Source organism: Anopheles gambiae, chromosome 2 (assembly GCF_943734735.2).
Source record: "Anopheles gambiae chromosome 2, idAnoGambNW_F1_1, whole genome shotgun sequence".
NCBI classification, from domain to species: Eukaryota; Metazoa; Arthropoda; class Insecta; order Diptera; family Culicidae; genus Anopheles; species Anopheles gambiae.
This window is the reverse complement of record NC_064601.1, coordinates 99,931,542-99,952,085: the sequence shown is the minus strand read 5'-3', so window position 1 is coordinate 99,952,085 and position 20,544 is coordinate 99,931,542. Positions and strand designations below refer to the sequence as shown.

General features: G+C 43.0%; 1 protein-coding gene across 7 annotated transcripts; it reads left to right on the top strand.

The window, feature by feature from the left end:
* Positions 1–2,711: 2,711 nt before the first annotated feature.
* Positions 2,712–20,115, top strand: LOC1277007 (phospholipase B1, membrane-associated). 7 transcript variants are annotated; one of them, XM_061646720.1, is made up of 6 exons: positions 2,712–2,834; positions 3,202–3,274; positions 14,106–14,411; positions 14,494–14,822; positions 14,895–15,169; positions 15,245–16,028. In XM_061646720.1, the coding sequence occupies exons 3-6, from the start codon at positions 14,196–14,198 to the stop codon at positions 15,685–15,687; spliced, it is 1,263 nt and encodes a 420-aa protein (XP_061502704.1). In that variant the 5' UTR covers positions 2,712–2,834; positions 3,202–3,274; positions 14,106–14,195; the 3' UTR covers positions 15,688–16,028. The 7 variants fall into 7 exon arrangements, with proteins under 7 accessions (XP_061502704.1, XP_061502705.1, XP_061502706.1 ...); XM_061646721.1 differs by having other exon boundaries at positions 2,712–2,925; XM_061646723.1 differs by lacking the exons at positions 2,712–2,834; positions 14,106–14,411; positions 14,494–14,822; positions 14,895–15,169; positions 15,245–16,028 and adding exons at positions 18,242–18,318; positions 18,430–18,634; positions 18,711–19,039; positions 19,114–19,388; positions 19,476–20,114 and having other exon boundaries at positions 2,947–3,274.
* Positions 20,116–20,544: the final 429 nt, after the last annotated feature.

Sequence of the window (20,544 nt, the reverse complement as noted above, 5' to 3'; positions counted from 1 at the left end):
CCAAACCTTACGATATCGGTCTTGTGGAGCTACAGTTGCCTGAGTGAGTGATAAGATACGAAGCGAATGATTTTGAGTATCGAAGCGGGGAACATTATTTTAAACTAAAAACTTGGTCCAGTAAAGAATGAACCAGAACGAGTGAGGTCTGTAAGGATTCCCAGATTGAAATAGACATTGTTGAACAAATTTATAGTAATTAACACTTTGTTCTGAACTTTTTAGCTCAAACTTCATGATAAATTCGATCCAATCTTCATCTCCTTCGCCGTTTTAGGTATCAGAGACAGTCAGTAGGACGAATACACCACGCTCCTTACTATTTAAGCGATTGTTTAAACATATCGATAAGTTTAGGTGGTAATTCAGGCACCATGGTCTATTCAATAGACGTATCGTCTTCTATAACCTAGGGACTGGGTCGATTTCCACCCTTTAACAAGTGTTCAACAGATGTCTCGTTGGATATGATATATCTCATCATCGAGTCACGAGACTTAAGGACGTATTCGGGAATATAATGCAACACGTGAAGCCTTCAGACAGTTTAGACATCGAAGACTGTTATGAGAAACTATTTCTTCTACGTTCCCTTAAGCTTTCTCATTCAAATCATGCTCTATAATCACAGGTCTAACGCTCATTCACCGCAAGAACCCAAACGCTAATTCATCTATCTAATTTAATCTAACCTAATCTAATCTAACATAGGGGGCCTTCACGATTCTAGTTTTTTGTATGGAGTTTGACAGTTGTAGGCTGAAATCATGTAAACAATCCATACAAAACCACACAAAAAACTAGCCTGCGATTTTCAGTCTAGAAAATTTTAGCCTAAAAGCTAGAATTAGATTCGAGTACCTGCTCGAAAACACGGGTTTGTTTACATTTATTCCAAGGTGCATTAAAGAAATCAGGTGATCGAATCTGGAATCAAAGTGTATGTAGTCCAGGTGGTCTCATAGCATTTTTTATAACCAAATTTGAATATCACTTTTTGACAGAACGAGTGAAAACTTTTGCTTCAATGAGCTTTCTGGAGGCTTGAAGAATACTTAAACACTCTTACAATCTTCATTCAGAAGCAGAAGCGATAAAAATCAGCCTTCTAAATTCATACACCTTGGGATAAGCCCACCTGTATATTATACTCACTTAGATAGCTGCTCGGAAACTGCTATACAATGCAAACACCTGACAGGCTGAAATTTCAGCCTACGAGCTTCAAACGGGAAGGGCCCCATAATATAATCTAATCTATCTAATCTAATCTAATCATAGTAGCTAAAGTTTGTAGCATAATTCATTGATCCGCCATGGGAAAATATCTCCCCAATTTGCGTAAGACACTTTTCAACCAACCCACAACTGCTCCGAATCATTCCACGACACACCAACACCAGCAACTGGGCATCCCCACCAAACAAAAACACCATGCGTCCGCATGCGAGCCGTTCGTAGCGCCACGTGCTCGGTCGGGTTTTCACGAAGCAAAGTGCCGGCCCGTCGGCTTCGGCTCCAACGTGCCCCAGAGGGTGGGGAAAACAAGTTCAAGTTCAATGGAAATGTCTCTCAGTGCGCTCAGTATGGCTTGTGTGATTCTAGATCAGGCGTTCAATTATATTTAATATCCTTTTTAATTACTTACTTATGCAACTTTAAATATTTATCCTCACATCGAATTTAAGAAATAGCGAAATGAAAAACTATTTACCCAATTTATTAAATCCTTAGAAATTATATAATTCTAATATGAATTTTTTTAAACAGAATAATATGAATTCAATAAACTAAAAATAGAGAATATAAAATATAATGGCATATTTGACTTATCAGGTTTGAAATGACTCTGTACTTCATTTATTAAGATTTATAAGATGATCCAAATGGTACGGAAATTATGTTCCAAATATATGTAGTTTTGCCCCAACAACACTATTTTTGAAACATAATTTCCACTAGCTCACATCAATTAGTTTGATCAAGGTAAAACTAATCATAAGAACGTTCTAGATTCTTTTGCATCAATGACAAACATTTGCCTAGCGCCAACTTCAAGGCCTTGAACAAACTGCCCAACAAACTGCACTCAACTCAACCAATTGAACTTTTGTTTGAAGACAATCCGACAGTGCAAACAATATCCGCAAAAACCCCAAAAAAATAATCTCATCGCCATATGCAAAACCACCGCACAGCACGGGGTCACAATTTTAAATTATTATCCTTTAAACATCACCACCACCATCTGACCGATGGGGTTGATCGGGCAAGAAATCTCCTTACCACGATCAATTATTCACGTCACCACCACAACCACCAACTTCGCCACCGCTCAAATTGGTAAGCAGCGGCGCGAGCGCGCGCGTGTATGTTGCTCAGTGTGTAAACATTTTAATTTGCCTTCCAACGTGACGGCTGAACCGCACCGCAACTTCCGCACGCACGGGCACGACCACCAGCGGGCGAGCCGCGCGCACGTCCCGCACCTTAACGGGCGTGGACAATTAGGGGTAATTTTTATCTCCCACCCATTTTCCTTCCAGCATGGGTCCGATTACAACAGCAACAACAAAAAACCGTATCATCCACCCCTTCCCAATGCTGACCTCTGAACTGAACTGGCTGCAACTACTGCTCCTCCTTGGGACACGATCACGATGTATAGCACTCAGAATCGCGCGCGCTCTCGGGCGTACTGTCGCGGTTTAGTGCGTATATGAAGCGCCCAGCGCGAGCACACGATCAGCATTCCGTTCTCGGACGTTGCCGGCGACAGTTTAGTGTACAGTGTGAGAGGCGCGTTTCGGTCGTTCGTTTAAGCGAGCGCGCGAGTAAGCATTGCTGGGCTTTACCGGGACGCAAAGTGGTTTCCTATCCTGCGGGGCAGTGCGCTGGGATGCACTGTGGCTAGTCAAAGAGCTGGTGAATATCTGATAAAGTGATTTATATTACAACGTTCGGCTGCACGTACTGCATCCATCGATCGTTTAGTGCTTCAATCGTTTATTAATGCTCCTTTTTAATAAGAGAACTGTGTTCTGCTCTGTTACGGACTCTGGAAACAAAAGGCCTAAGAACGATCACGTACAACGATCGTTAAAATAAAATATAGTAAATTAATTTGTGTTAATTTTAGACAGTGTCCTTCAACCATTGAAGATCTCATCTCATTCTGAAAACTTCTTCCTATATTAACAGTTATTGCGACCTTCAATAAGGTTTAAAGTGAACATTTTAAGTGTTTTTTTTTTCTTCTATTCTAAAAGAGTTGGTAAGTGATCTAAGAAACAGACTAGCAAACTGTCTAAGTAATAAGTGTGCCTTTGTGTGAAACATTCAACCAAGACGCAATGACAATGTCTTAAGTGCAGTTTTTGTGTGATTAATTGATTTACTTCATTGAGCCCGGGAAACCAAATGCTCACCTCCTCTATTGAACCCATCCATTCATCAACATTTAAAGCTTCAATCATTCTCGTCCTGCCATATCTAGAACAAACAATCTTTTGCACCAATCGCACACTTTACTCGCACAGTTCAGCAACAGAATCGAGCAGTGCTCAAGGTTTCTCGCCGCATCCTCTTTTACCATTGCCCGCCTAATGCGTCTGTGCAAATTACCTTTTAAAAGCACATGACCACCAATTTATTATCACGAATCTCAAGATATTAACGAAACGTGAAAAAAGAGTGATGCTAAAGTAACACCATAAATCAAACCGGAACACAGCAGTGACAGTGGTATGTTGCGGTGTGATCCCCAAAACGCCGTTCTACATTGTTCACATTGGTACATAATTCTTGCCGCGCCGGTACTCTTCTAATGTGTAGAGGCTGCTCTTGAAATGCCATCAAAGCGCTTCGCCACTTCAAACAGTTCAATTACTCGCAAAAGCGAAACTGACGCAACCAGCTTGCTCGGGACATACGCGGATAAACCGGGACAACATTAGCGAACGGCCGATCCTTGTTCCCCCCTTTGCCAGAGCGAAAGATTATCTCTTGCCGGCGGGAGGTAATTTGGATTTCATCATCTTTTCAGCAATTCCAGCGTGGAATCTTAGAATCTCAAGATCTTCCAGCCGCCGTGCCCCGTGACAGGTGTTTGTTTGAGTACTTCATCAATTGCAAACAAAACGCTCAAACGGGCAAGCGTGTGCTGGGATGACGTCGTTTGTGTCTAAGAAATGATTTGCCAAAATTTACGGTTCTTCAAGGAGTTTTGGAGTGCTAAAAAAAGAAGCAAAATCCTCTTCTATTTACAAATCCTGCGCCACACTTAAGCTACCTGAGGGTGTCTGTTAAACCCAACCTGCCCGCCAAGATAAAAACAAGTCCCCCATTCCTAATGGATCTCTTAAACTGTGTCGTTTGGATGTGCGGCAACTTCCGCGTTTTGTGCTGCGCTCGCGTACCTCATCGCTAGGAGCTGATAGTAAACGCGTCGCTGCAAGTTCAAGGGCTCGCACGGTAATGTCCGGCTGTCTGTGGGCACAGTAGCATCAAGCCAACCTGTCAAACGCGGCCAGTCAAATGACATGTTTTCGGGGCTGGGGACGGGCGTAGCAGGGTAACAATTGACATTGCGTCCGATCCGGTCAATGCTCGTAAAATGAGCGCCGCTGTGTTTTCCCACGAACCACACACACACACACACTTGACCCCACGGACAGGTTTCGGGCGAAGGAGGGTTGGAATAGGTCTAGTTTGGACACAGCTTACACACCAAAGCGAGATTGTCCACTTGCTTTGCATTTCGTAGTGTAAGTGACGTTTAATGATCGGTCCGTTTCGGTGTCCGATCGCGCACTTCGTCCAGGCACCGGTCGATGCCTCAAACGAGAACGAAAGCTCAACGCGGAGTTGCTTACCGTGCTGAGAGCAGCAATTAACGCTGCCCTCCAATGGGCTAGGGCCGGCCGGGCTACCGATTAATGATACACTGGTGCGGTGGATTTGATTAATGATAAAGGCTCGTATCGGCATCTGTGTTGCTGTATTGGTGCTTGGAGCGCAAACTAAATATTACGCCATCACACGGGTTATCATGTGTGAGAAAAGGTCACCGATACGTAATGGGTTCTAACAACAAGCGTCAGGTTGCCAGGGAGCGATGTGCGAAAATTCTATGAATAGCACTAGAATAAGTTATGTATGGATGGCTTAGCACAATCAAATGCTGTACGTCATGGATCAATCAGAAGCTTAAATGTGCTCAGACTATAGTCTACTTATTCTCATTTTAAGGAAACAATGTTGGTTGTTCTAGCTCTTGAAAAACATGTTAAATTACAGCAAAAAAAGTCTGACAGTAATTGTTAAACAAATGCAGTAAACAACATACTTATTTTGCTACTTGTTTCTTATCATTGCTCCACTCATGTATACCTCACGAATAATGCATCTTAACCCATTAGTGCGCAGGTATACAAAAACTTGATTCTAATGACATAACATTTTATAGACCGACTATACATGACCTAGGACGGAAGATAAACGTATAATTTAAATTAGACAAAAAATTAAAATAAGGAAAAACAACACTAACTACAGGAAACAGAAGTATATTGTTTGTCACAATTCTATTAAAGCTTGATGTCCTATTTTTTTAAGAACAAGAATTGAGAATTTGGTTGCTTATAATTTTGTTCTTTTTTCTAATTACAAATCAACATAGCAGTCAGAATATTCTATTGGGCTTAAACAATCGTAGCATTTATCGTTCAAATGATCATTACCATAACTCCTCTTCAACATACTCTAGCAGTTCACACTATTCCCAAGATATTGACAGATTGAACAACATCACACACACACAACACATAATGAATTCCAGCCTAAAGTCACAAGCAAATATGAAAACTCTATAGAAGTTGCTGTCAAACATTTTAGGAACAGGATCAGTTGACTAGCAAGCGATCAGCTAATGTGTTGTAGGAGTCTTGTTGTTACAGACTGATTTTGTAATATTTAATTTGATTTTAAATATGACAAAGCCTAATAAGATGAAAAGAGTAAATTTTGTGTTATTAATTTTAGAATTTTTTATATCGTTACAAGAGTATGTTTAATTATTTTCTTTATGCTGTACCAACCGTCTAGAGCCGTTATGTCAGTTTTATATTTTTTTTAATTTTTTTAACAGATCAATTCAACAGATTAAGCTCGAATGTACGACTCCCGCGTAAACAAAACTAATCATGCTAACATTTCAATTTATAGGCAAATACACAAACATTTAAAGCACAATCACTTGTATTGTTCGTACTCTCATTCTACGCAGTGTCGTTCACCATTCACATGCAACAGACACGACCACGCCGCATCATACACCGTTTCCCTTGGCAACGGAATATTTCACACGTGCGCGTTAATTTGTTTGGTAAACTATCTCGCATCCAAAACCATTTCCTCATCCATACCGGAAAGAATATTGCTCGGTAATATACCGTTCCCTCATAGTCGCGGCACAGCACGAAACACGATTACTTAATTGAACGTGCACAGTTGTAGCACACACAAAAAAAAAGATTGTAATTTTGGCAAACAGAACAAACAAACAAACTAAAACTGTTATACCGATGGCGCTTTGCATACGTCACGCTTATTACTTTCACCTTGACCGTACTGTGGCAATAATTTCAGTGTGTTTGGCTGTTTTTTTGTATGTAATTAATTTTCAAAACCGCTCTGCAACGAATCAATCATCGGTTTTGTTCGCGAGACAGCCCCATGGGGCGATAAGTGCAGTAATGTTCGCCGCGTTGCCATTTTACACTCCGTTCGCCAAAACCGGAAGCGCGTACCATCTTCACACATGCACCTTCGGTCACAAGTTACACATTTGAATAGCGGTTGGAATTAACTGATTCACTAATGGACTGTTATGATTGGTCACTGTCAAGGTTGTGTGCGTCTATAAAAAAAACTCCCAGCGCCACAACAAACCGGCCCCAGCTGTGGAGAGCTGGATACGTTTCATGGTTCGCTCGGTGTCTTTTATTTGGTTGTGTGTTTTATTACTGTTACATAAACTTCTAACACAGCGAAGCAGAAGAAGGCATAAACTTCTAAGACAGAGCAGGAGATGGAGATGGTTCCCTATTCTCACCTTGGAGGCAGGTTAAGGAAGTGTCCACACCACCTGCCAGCACGTTGGCCCAGGCCAACGATCGGTCCGGATCGATAGGCGAAATTATTTCACAGCCTTGAAAGCGGTACAAACGACCGGCAATACCTTCACGTGTGAGTGTAATGTCGTAAAGTGTCCGTCCGTCCGATCTTATCTCACCACTCCTCGGAAGCACCGCAGTTTACCGGTGTAACGGAGTTTCCGGACGCACGCGAACGAACAATAATTGTTGCTCCTTCGGTGTGTCGTTGGAATCTACACAGGCCAGACCAGTTCAAGAGCAACCGGGTGCATCATCACGGTGCAGAGGAAGATGTGCATCCGTATGCTTGCATGATAGGGATGCGTACAGTATTATCCCACGAGGTAGCTGTACTGTGCAATAATTCATGTACCGATAATTATGTGTTTTTCTCGACACAACCATTTGGCGTGGACGGACTGGCGGACTCACGGTCAAGGTCGGTGTACGAGCCGGCTGCCGGGGATTATCGAACCTAGCAATTACGCTCAATCACATCAATCACATGCGAAAGAGGTTTGATAGCCCACGGGAATTATGCAATGTTTGTTTAATCGGCAATGATTCTTATCTATTTTTGTATTTTTGTGTATTGTAAGGTTTTTTCCCCGAAAGTTTTTGGATATTTCTTGAAGCTTTGTGAATTTTTCTAACAATTTATTGACTATTTGATGAAATTTGGCAACAAATATGTCAACAAAACCCAGAAATATTGCACACATATACTTAGAAAACTTTCAAATTTAAATTAAATTCAGTTTTTTACTTAAAATTCAGAAACTTTCAAGGAATCCTGGGAAAATATCTGTGTTTGTAGCGTACTTATTGGATTATTGAAAGATAACTAAACATGTTTCTACAATTTTGAGAAGTATGACGTCTATAGCTTAAAACATACCAAGTTTTCTAGCAGTTCTAGCAACGTCAATCGGACTCGCTTAATCCATTCGAATGAACGAACGAATCATACAAGAAGGAACCACAAAATCTGCCTCCCGATTCAGAATTAACACAATTGGGACCACCAAATTGGGACAAAAACCTCTCCAATACACAAGAACCCAAACTGGAGGTGTTTTAATAATACGCAAGGAATCCATCAGAATTGACGTCAATTTTTGGAGTGGTCACGTCATTTGAATCCGATCCGTTCTATGTCCAAGCATTCCAGCATTAGCCATTCCTTGGTGTATGTTTGATTTAAAAAAGAATCCAAACAATAAATGATATTTGACCATACAACTCTTCAGAGAAGATCTACATGATGTTGATTGATAGAGGCTAAGGGAGTCAGATCACTTCAAATCAGAATTTATAATACCTTTTGGTGCTATCCTATCGGATTGTGAGGAATCCAAGCTATTTCTTAAGTTTTAGAGCAATAAAACGAGCCCTTTATGCCCAGCCAAAGCCAAAGAAACAAAGAAAACCCTTACGCTGGTAGTGTATAAATCAAATTTATTCATTATATTGCCGTTCACACCAAGCACAGAATACCCTCGAAAACTGAACCTTCAAAGAAATCCCTAACCAGGTTCACTCATTTTATGCAAAACAGCCGCTCACACCACGCCTTGCTGATTGACGTACAGCCGAATTCCCAAACGAGTGATTCCCGCTTTTCCCTCGAAAGCATCACCGGTGTACACCGAGCCCACTACCTCCCCCAAAGTCCCACAATCAAAACCCCATTCAAACCTGGCCGCGGTGGCGCTTAGTCGGGATTATCAACACCGAAGCGAACCACGAAGAAGGCGAACCAAGCTTCCACCTTCATTGACTAATTCCTAGTCCGTCCGTCGGGTAGAGTTGGCATGACGTCCGCCACGTTCTGTTTGTGTGTTTTATGCATGCAAAGGCAAGTTTTGCATCTACTACGACCAGGTCTGGTGGCGGCACGTTCAACATCATCAGTGCCGCATGATTTATGACGCTGGATGCACACGATAGCATAGAACGTCAAGGCCCGCTTAACATTCACCAAACAACGTCGGTACGGTAAAACGGCTGTATTTAGTTAGCAGACCAGTGTGTGTGGAGTCGTTTCCGGTGGCGTTCTGTTTGTGTGCGGATTTTCAGGAGCCTATTGTGGCTGGATAGCTCTGCCAACACAGGAGCGAGTAGATTTATGTAACTTCCTTCCCAGATGTACAAACAAAGACACAAAAGGGTCCCTATCTCACCCCAGCAGAGATGTAGTAGAAATGCCAAATAGTGAAAATGCGTGCCTCACTCACTCACCGAATAGGCAGGTAGTAGTGACAGGTTGGAAGGGCAAGGATCATGACGTCAATGGGGTAATATGTTACTCCACACCGACTAGTAAACAATGCAACTAGCCTTGCCGTATCGGCTTGCATGTGTGATGCATCGTCGGCGTCATCATCATCATCATCATCGTTGCACACGTACACCTTGACGGTCCGGTTTTAACTCGATATGGGGTATGATCAGAGTAATGTAGTTCAAAGTCAGTGGATTGATAAGCTCCTGGAATATGCCTAGACAAGTGGAATTTTCCCACAATATTCTTCAATTTTCTTCTTAAATTTTGAGAAATTAAAATTGTTCATAAAAAAACTAAATGTTTCCTTATAATCTTTAACCCTATTTACATGGAATCTCTAGACACAACACACCCTTTACAGATGCTCGTGCAAACCAGGTCCTTCTGTCACCGGGCTGCACATTGCCGCCGCAGTATACAATTAGTTGTTTAGACCCTGATCTTACCATATCCATGGAACAACACACCATGAGTAGTAAATAACGTTAGAAGAAGGGGCAAACACACACTCAGTCCCCTCCACAGCTGCCACCGTTCGTGACGTGTTTTACCCGCCAAGAACGCGGGGTTAGGTTTGGTATTCTTGTGCTCTCCCACAAAGCACAAAGCACTGTTTGTCAATTTGTAGTCATTTTATTTCCTTCAGCAGCAGTGATATGTATACATATCATTGTTGTTAAGTGATGTAAATAGACAGGCCAGACAAAAGTAGCTCACACCCATAATAGTGAACACATCCATTACACTCGAAACCGTGCACCGCCGCGTGTGATAAGTGATCAAATATTTGTCTTGTGATTATCCTCAGTGACAGTAGCGTACTGTATATCGGGGGGAGGAAAATACGATCGAAGGGAGATGAACAAAAGAAGCGTTAACAAGAAACACACCCTTAATGAGTTGCGTATCGTAATCAATTTATCATAAAGCAGCACGTACGCGTGCGCGCGCTTGTGCTACAGCTGTACAACTTATTCCAACGCGTCTTAATTCAATGCTGCAATGGTGAAATGATCATCCTCGCCTATACGATCGTGCCAGCGGCCAAGGCTTCACAAGGTGGTGTCGATTAGTGTACGGGGTGTGCATAAAGGTGAATGATGATAGCAGCGTTCCCTTGGTTCCCTTGGGGCGAATGAACTGATCGTCTGCTCGGTCGGATGGTACCGCGAGGATGCGGAATCTCGTGATACGGAAGCATTTCTTCTAGGCAAGAAATGCATTCAGCGAAAATGTTAATCCTTTATAGGGATTGAGAATTATTTTTTTTGCTGTCTCCACTGCTACTGATGATGCTTGCCCTTTGTAGGATAAACGACACCAGGGTACGATGACCGATGATACTTCTCGATAAGGTTGAGCGTGTCAGGTACTGACTGTGTCAGGTCGTGTTTGTCATGAAGACATGACTTATCTAGCCTTGTGGCTTTCAAAACAAGAATGATCTACATTAAATTGGATTAAAGTACATATAACGTTGTGAAATAGGTAATAAAGTGTAATAAAATTGAACAAAACACAAAAAAGCAAGTGAACAATAACAATGCAACAATGATCAATACTAGCGATTAAGCTTTCTTTAAGCGACAATACACTCAACACCCAAAGAGGGAAGAAAACAAAAAGGTACACATTTCAGGCAGTAAAAGGCAAGAGGCGCATTAATAATAATATGGTCATAAAATGCAATAAAATAAACGTTGTGGACTAGCAGCACGTTCGTCCTTGGCTGGAGAGAGAGAGTGAGATACAACAGTTATTCCGAGAATCCAGTCCGTTTGTTGCGAACCTTTGGCTAGTCGAGTTGACCTGCGAGAGTTGCTTTCTCGAAGTCTCTTCTGGACTAGTAAGCGCCTACTTCTCGTTCTTCTGCACGCAATGGAATGCACTTAAACACATTTATCAAGCCGTTTCGAGCCGTAGCTAGCACAGTCAGGAAGAAGCGTACACTTTGGGGGATTCTTTACGCGGTCCCAGTTCCGCTTCTGGAAGAAATTGCTACCCCCCACACGCTGTTCCGAAGTTCAATATGCTTTATGGGGTCATGCAGGTATGTACGGTGTGCTTGTCGCACCGTGCATGAAATCACGATCTTCCCGTGCTTGGCATCGTGGCATTGAACTCCACAGCCCCGATAACCTCCACCCAAGATGGTCCGTATCCAATTGCTCCGAGGCACATGCTTCGCCCATGGGAAAGCTTCCTTTTTTTGGTTCAAAAACAAAAGCTGTTGCTACGTGCAAATAGAAGTTTATGCAAATAGCATCAAACCGTTCGATCGATTAGAATAGATAAGGTACACCCGGTCGCGCCCACTAGCAAACGTCGCCCGGTGCTGGTTACTGGACTGTTTGCACACTGTTCCGAATTTACCATTCCGGCGGAGTAGATTGTTTGACCAGCGGCATGAGAGGAATTAATTTCATGATCGCTAGGCTGCAAAACGGTGCTCGCCGGTAATTGCTGGTCGCTGGATTTAGGGGGAGGGGGAAGACGATGTGTCTCATGCCACCACTTGTCATCATATGGGGAAGTTCCAACGCGGCATCAGCTTCTGTGGCTGTGATGCCCCGTGGGCTTGGCCGGTGTAGCGGTACGCAAGTCGTATCACAGGCGTATGTCACGAACAGTCACCAGCGTGCGGAAACGTACGCCCAACTATGACACGGGGCAGCGTCAACGGAATATTCAAAGGCTACTCAAGGTAACAGGCTGGTAGGTTTTAGACACGGTCCGTTGATGTTCACGGAGATGTGATCGTGTTGGAGTTGCGATGAGAAGGAACGGGTTTGACACCTCGTCGTTATGAATCGTCGTTATGAAGAATTTTTAAATTTAATGGGCAAAAAAAGAGCAAGACATGCGACTAGATAATGTGGTTGTAGTAACGAAAATGGCTTAATAATGCCACATGAAGTTTTCGATTTAATATAGAGCATATTGTTGCCTGTTGCTATATTTGGCACCAAGAATATCAGTGACTATCGGAAATTTCGGTTAATGCGTTAATCCGTTAATCTGTGAAGAACATGTTTGTATTGCCGCCCTTCTTCAGATTTCAACCTCAGTCAGGAATTCTTCAATTCTGATCGCATAATTACTACATTGAGTTCTGCTTCTTCTTTCTGTTTCTTCTTGGGAACAATCAAACATTGTCGGTCAAGGCCAGCCTGTACCACTAACGGGCTTGGCTTTCAGTGACTTATTGAGTATACATAATAGGACATTCAGTCCTACGTATGGGCGCATGATCCATTCGAGGCTTGAACCCATGCGTGTTGTTAATTTGTGCGAATTGACGTCGTGCGGCCTTTGGCATTGGGTTCAGTTACTCCAATTGTAGTTGCACATCATATTCTATCTCAAAGCAAGTAAAAAAGATATGTCAGTAGTCGCGATTTGCTTCGAAAGAGTTATTATCTTACTCTTTAGACCACATAATATTTGCTCCCCCACTTAATCAAACTTCGAATAATCGAAATTCCTTCGTCAGATTATCCTTCCATGAGCTCTTGGGAGCCCATATGCAGACAGCCAAGTTAAGTTAACCACTGAGAATGTTTAAGGAGCAGTTACATTGGAATCTAACCACATCCAGCCTTTTCAGAAGTTGATGGGTTTATCATTAATTCTTGTTATTATAATTTGTCGATCTGCTACAATCATAGTCTGCCTCAGCCACCGACTCAGACCGAGCCTATAGTAGCATAATTAGTCCTCTATATGCGGGGAGGCTCGGTCTGTGTGAGACTTCACAGGAATGTTGTTAAGTCGTGTGACTAGACGAGTTTTGCACAGGACCGGCACCAGTCAACGTTCTACTAATACCCACAGCCCACGTTTTGCTAATCTCTGTGCATACAAGTACAGGTTATCTGATCCGTTTTACTTCCCGAAATTCCACTCATACAAACGGGTATTGACAAATCCAATCCCGAGATATATTTTTAGCCACCACGTTTAATCTCACCGACCACATTTGCTGGCATTTGAAACACAAAGAGCGTTTGTTTGTTCTTCGCTAAACAAACCGCCCTAAAAGCACGTCCATACACCCGAATTGACAAATCAACTTTACGATCACTTGGAACGTGTTCTAAACGCCTCCTATAAAGAGAAAAAATCCTTTCCTTACGCTATATTTTTACCGCAAGATGTTTCTACGTTAATTCAACAGATGATTCGTTCCCTTTCCTCCTCTACCCCAATGTTCTGACCGATATTCATGTTCCGTTTACCGCTCTCAAGCAATGCAAGCATTTCAAGGTTAAAAATCAGGTTGTCCGAAGTTTCGCTTTCGTGCGTCGTTGCTGCTGCAGGGCAAATGCGTGGAGTCAGCAGCCGAAGCTCGGCGTTTGTTTTTTTACAACCGCGCGGCTTATTATGATAATTTATGCGCGATCAAAATTTACAGTTCATCGTAGACAGATCGCTCGCGACCGCGGGTCTCTTTGATTGACAGCGCGAGGTGGCGCTCCACAGCTACCGGAAAGCGATTTCGACGGTATATTATACCATTTTGACGATTTTAATGCGACTTGAAGAGGCACGAATTATTGTTAATGAATTGGAGATCACACCACGCTTAGCAGTTAGCACACAGCTTAGATGGTTTCGCTTACTTCTTCTCACTTACCTTTCACTTTAATCCCGCTGGATAGAGCACTGCAACGAAATAGTCGAAAATACCTACGCACACACAGACACACACACTGCCACGCACACACACGCACGCACGCAACTGCACGGCCATGGCATCGGTATACCCAAGGACACTCGGTGGGTTCACGCTTTTGCTGCTGGCACTCGCTGCCACCATTACGCCCGGGGATGGACAGGCACTGATCACACCGCTGGATTCGCCACTGCTCGCCACCAAGTACCGGGGCTTCCGCGAGATCATGTTCAACTTCATCGGCCAAACCGGCAACAACAAGAACAAGTTCCTGATCAATCTGAAAAAGGGAGTAAGTGTAACGCATCGGTAACGGCTCAATATGTAACACTCATGCTTACCCAAATATGACTTATTGTATCATCGTTATCTAGAAAGTTCAAAAACAGTTCGGTCCCGAGGAACCGTTCTTCTGCAACACGACCGGCATGCGCAGTGAGACGGTACCGACCTCCGTGGACAGATTGCGGCCGGGCGATATCGATATCATCGGTGCGATTGGGGATTCGCTGACGGCGGGAAATGGTGCAATGGCGACCAACATACTTGAGGTGCTGATCGAAAACAAGGGCCTTTCGTGGAGCATCGGTGGGCAGGGCACGTGGCGACAGTTTCTAACGCTGCCGAACATACTGAAGGAGTACAATCCGAAGCTGTACGGCTATCCGACCAAGGATGGTCTGTCGACGCGCAAGGCTTCACTGTAAGATAGATAGGCTTGTTAATAACAACATGACAAAGTGTTTAACACGCATTATTACAACTTCCAATTCAGGTTCAACGCAGCAGAAGGTGGCGCCATGTCACAGGACATTCCCTATCAGGCCCGCAATCTCGTCAAACGGATGCTGTCCGACCGGAAGGTAGACATCAACAACCACTGGAAGATGATCACGCTCATGATCGGTGGCAATGACTTCTGTGCCGAGATCTGCTACATGGCCACGCCCGAAAAGATACTGCAGTATCACGAGAAGAACATCGTCAGTGCGTTGCGAACCTTCCGTGATTATCTACCGCGCACCTTCGTCAATCTGGCGGCGAGTCCAAGTGAGTACGATGCCGGGATAGCTTTCACGTGATCTCCAGTATGATCATCTCCATTTTCTTTCCCTTCTTTTCCAGAGGTGGACATCTTGGCACGCTTCAAGAACAAACCACAGGAGTGCGTCTCGATGCACGTGATCGAGTGTCCGTGTCTGCTGGCCACACGGTTCCGCAAGCAGCGCGAACGGTTCGTCAAGCTGATCGAGGACTGGAACATGCTGCAGATGGACATTGCCGCCCGGGAGGAGTTTCACCGCAAGCCCGACTTTGCCGTCGTTTATCAGCCGTTCACGATGAACCTTACCTTCCCGGAGACGGCCAGCGGCGATACGGACTTTACGTACATGTCGCTCGATTGCTTCCACCTTAGCCAGAAGGGCTATGCGCTCGCCTCGAACGCACTGTGGAACAATATGCTCGAACCGGTGGGGGGTAAATCGATGAACTGGGAGCGCGAGTTTACGCTGTTTAGGTGTCCGAGCGCGGAAATGCCATTCCTGCGAACGCCCGGCAACAGCTAGAGCACTCTGGGCACAAAAAGGGGGCCAAAAAAGCTGACGCACTTCATCAAAAATGTGATATTATTTCTACTTACACACCGGTGGAGTTTGGAAGGAATCCGAATTCCTCACACTCATCAATCGTCATGTGCAATTTTACGTTTTTAAGACACGCTAACGGGCTTAAGAGTTAAGAATCACTTGTCACCCACCAATCATTGTGTTCACCTTGGGCAGGGGACACTACGCAACCGCAACACTGCCGTCGAAGCTTATGCAATGCCTTCATCTCACTCATGCAATCTCACACTGCTCTGGAAGGATTTCATTACAGTTTTACATACATATTTTACGCAACTTTATCAGTGGTGGTTTGTTTTTGCTTTTGCATGGTATTACATTAGTGCATCCGAAAACATGATTGCAGCTCCTTCAGTAGGTGATTGTAGAGTTCAATGTATCCTGCAAAGACAAGGAAATCGTTATAAATGAGAAGGCAATCAGACAACAGTTCGTGTATGCCAACAACAGACACGCAAAACTTACACTTTTTGAAGAAAAAGCTCTCTTGTACAGATGCTGCTTTGAACTAAAAATGATCAAATATTTCATCTTTGAGGTCCTTTTCTTTCTTTGCCTTTGACGATCCAACCGCCATAGAGGATAGCTGATCCGACCTAAGATTTTTCAATCGCTGTATTTTATTGCATGATCTTTGTGAATGAAGAAACTTAGTACTGCCTGTTTTAGGCAATCTTGAATGTTATAAGTTTATAAACCTTGCATGACTGGTTACGTATATGCTCTATGCTTTTACAAGTTCGAGTGCCGCGTTATCCAAGAAGTATTATTGATCAAGGCAAAGACTTTATCTTTAGCTTATTTTGATCGCTCAAATCTTGGTTTGATTGTTTCATGCTATTGTTACATTTTGAATTTCGTCGTAAATAGAAAAATTGAAATTTGAATAACATTATCCTTCAATGATCTCTCAACAACAAACGTGGGCGGTTTTGCTTGACCACCCAAGGATAGTTTAATATGTTAACAAGGCAGTTAATATGTTCAATATTTTCGTTTTTTTGAATTAAACAAAAAGGCCCCCGTTTTGCAAAGCGTGAGTTTTGAACGTCCTAGTACGAAAGACTTTTAGCCATTTCCTTTTAACTGTGTTTCATCGTAGTAAGTAATTTACTTCTCGTAATAAACTATCTTGTCTTAGTCTGATAGCTTGACGCGTGCGAATGTGGAAAACTAGGAAATTAACTGTCTTACTTTAAATCATATATATCTTGTCATGATTATAATTTTAATGATTAATTTAATTTCGCATTATTACGACCTCGGCCGTTTATTCAATTCTAACGATTTTAAATATGTAAATTTTCAAAATTCATTTCAAACTACTCTTAATTAGTACAGCAATCTTGTTCAGTATCTTTCGCTTTTGATTTCTTGATATTAGTCTTATAGCTGCCAGGATCGTTAAAAAAAATGGTGATACTGTTTGTACTGCTCTCGAGTAGTACAACCATGCAACGATGCCTTGATACAGTATTTGCCGATTTCAGCGTCTGAGGTAGCTTAACCATTTAATAATGCAGCGTATCCCATCACAAAAGCTCATCCACTAATGGAAGGATACACAATAAAGCAATGATTGGAGCAATGGTGCGTACGTTGGTTCGATTATCCAATCGCTACCATACTCCACCGATCATGAGCGAAGAATGGTTTCTTGAAAAAGTGGATGAATTGAATGCAAAGATCAATAAACAAAAAAATGTGTTCTATCTAAATGTTACATAAACTTGTCAGGAGCGCGTGCGCTGATCGCGATTAGGGAGTGCTGCATGATTTACGAAGGAATCTATTCCACTATCTATCCTCTTCTACTATTAAAAAAATAATTTGCCCGATGGACAGGCAGGCTAGGCAGGATAGAGCACAACGAATCTTGTAAAATCTGTAACAAAAGTAGCTTTTTTATCCTTTTTTGATTCTCTCTCTCTCTCGTTGATACTACTTGGGATGCATAGCTTCCGATGCAAATGTATGTGTATTAGTACAACTACAGTTCTTTAGATTAGTGTAAGACCCCAAAAGTGAACAGGGCTGGCCTGTCAGCAAGCATATAAAATGCAATGAAAAACCTACACTTCTAAGTATAGAGCTTTCTAATCAAGAGACCTAGCAAAAGCGATAAAAACTGTTCCTTGTCCCTGAGATTCTCTCTTATCCTAGTTACACTGTACCTCCAATGTTCTAGGATAGATCTTATAATAATGTGGTAGCTTTTGCTCTTGGATAACTTGCCTGCTGACTGTAATTTTAAAAGGTGTGAGCAACAAATGCAAATAATTGACCATCCACGGTTGTGCATCAAACGAATGCGAATGGTTATGAATCATGAATTTAATGATACCTCATTTATCGTCCTTGTTGCGCTCGGTGAACAAATGCTATAAAACCACGGCTTCGTTTTCAACCAACTTCAAATCCAATTCATCTCGCAAACCGAAGAAACGTAGACCGTAACCGTACAAAATACGTGACAGACAATTTTTTTTCTCAGTTTCTATTCTCGTTGCTGCAGACGCACTTCCAACGTAGCAGAGGCGTATGGTTTGTTTGAGCGAACCTTCACAAAAAGTAAGTATATTGTTAGCATTTTATATTCAATATAATGTTGAATTCATTTGTATGTTTGACACTACCAATTCAAAAGCTAAGGAACGTTTGTGTTTATGTTTGTTCTAGCAGTACCAATATGTACGGGTTTGCGCTATTTCTATCGCTGTGCCTACTGCTAAACACTCAAAGTGCTACACTCGCGCAAGAAGAAGTGTCATTTCTAGATGATCAACCAATCATAACAGTTTACCGTAACCTGCACAAGCAGTTTTTTAACTATGTCGGTCCAAACAGTGAAAATCCGGAACGATTGAAACAGGCACGCTCGCAAGGGGTACGGAAATGACAATGGAAATGGCCACACAATCGAAAATAATGCTAATTCCTGCCTTCTAACCTTTGTACTGTAGAAAATTCAACTCCCCATTCCACCTGATCAACCGTTTCCTTGTCCTACCGAGGGTATGCGCAGTGCAAGGGTTCCTACCTCTGTCCACGAACTACGCCCGGGCGATATCGATGTAGTGGCAGCCCTCGGCGATTCCCTAACGGCCGGCACGGGAGTACTTGCGACCGGCATCCTTGAGCTGATCATCGAAAATCGAGGCCTCTCATGGTGCATCGGTGGCCAGGGCACATGGCGTCAGTATCTAACGCTACCCAACATTCTGAAGGTGTTCAATCCTAACCTAAATGGCTATGTCGTTGCGGATAGTTTATCGATTGATAGGGCGTCGAGGTAGTATTTGGTTACTCTTTGGATCTAGGCCAATGTACAATTTTGATAATGATGTCTTTGTTCTAAAACTTTAGATTTGATGTCGCTGAGATTGCTGGAATGAGCCAGGATCTGCCGCATCAGGCAAGAAATCTTATCAAACGCATGAAAGCGGACCGCTCGGTTAGCATCAAGAAAGACTGGAAACTTATAACTATTTTCATGGGGCATAACGATTTCTGCAGCCGGATCTGCTTCTTACCCAAGCCTGAGAAAGCCCTCTTCCAGCATGAGCAAAATTTGCTCACAACGTTGCGATTACTTCGCAAGTATCTACCGCGAGCGATGGTTAATATTGTTGCAACAATTGGTAAGTTTACTTGGTGTTGCCTGGTCATCTCGACAATTTCTTATATCCTATTGTTCTTCCCTCCTCCTCCTTCTCCTCCACCACCAGATGTTACCGTATTGAGAACGTTCTCTCCACGCCCTGCATCATGCGTCACTACGCACGCCTTCGAGTGTCCTTGTGTGTTCGGTACCAGATACGCATCGTTTCAACCACGCCTAGAGTACATCATACACCAGTGGAACCGGATACAGCAGTCCGTGGCCGAGCGGGAGGAGTTCAACAATGCGACCGATTTCGTCGTGAACTTTCAACCGTTTCCGGAGCAGCTGACACTGCCAACACTCCAGAACGGCGATACGGATGCTGGTATCGCATCGGTCGATTGTTTCCACTTCAGCCAACGGGGGCACGCGATCGCGGCGAACAGCTACTGGAACAACCTGATCGACATGGAGGGCAACAAGACGGAGCTGGTGCAGCGAGAGTTTGAACGTTTCAGCTGTCCGATGAAGGGAATGCCTTTTTTGGCGACGCGTAAGAATAGTTTGAAGAAAGTCTGAAGTGGAAGAAAAATAGGGAATCAAGCCAAGGTTAGAGAGACATTGGGGGGATACACACCGAGGGTAGATAATTGTTATATTAATGTTATTTTAATGACAAATGTGTTGTTACGGTTTTTATTATGATAAAGTGTAAATAAAGTTGGTTCATAAATAAGAAATATACGACCCATTCGGGTCACATTCATTGTAATAAATCAGACATTTTATTACGCTTGATCGCTAGAGGCGCAGAAAGAAACAAACAAACTGTTCCCCCCAACGAACCGACAAATCTCCGGAACTCATCAGAGCATCATATTACTTGCTCGCTTTTCTTCTATTCCAAAAACGAACATCACGCAAGAGCCTACATCCGATCGCGCGAAAGACACTTGCGCAGCAAAGTTCAACCCTCCAGCAAACGATCATAGCAAATGATCTTGCTCCAGCAAACTAAAGAGACACGAGTCTGTGTTTACGTTATCTTTTCCTACTCCCTTTTGCGTGGAATGTGATGTTTGTGCGGATGAGAACGGTGACACGAATGTGCTGAAGTTGCAAGTATATTTCTGTTACCATGATATCATCAAATGAATGGTGAAATATCAATTCTTAGACCAACAAAAATTGTA

What these genes read in the sequence shown, in the direction of transcription:
- LOC1277007 (XM_557068.4), top strand. Translation starts at nt 18,353, where the DNA reads ATGTTGAATTCATTTGTATGTTTGACACTACCAATTCAAAAGCTAAGG. An exon ending in AACAGGCACGCTCGCAAGGG is followed by an intron (nt 18,635 to 18,710) that starts GTACGGAAATGA and finishes TTTGTACTGTAG; the next exon opens with AAAATTCAACTCCCCATTCC. An exon ending in TCGATTGATAGGGCGTCGAG is followed by an intron (nt 19,040 to 19,113) that starts GTAGTATTTGGT and finishes CTAAAACTTTAG; the next exon opens with ATTTGATGTCGCTGAGATTG.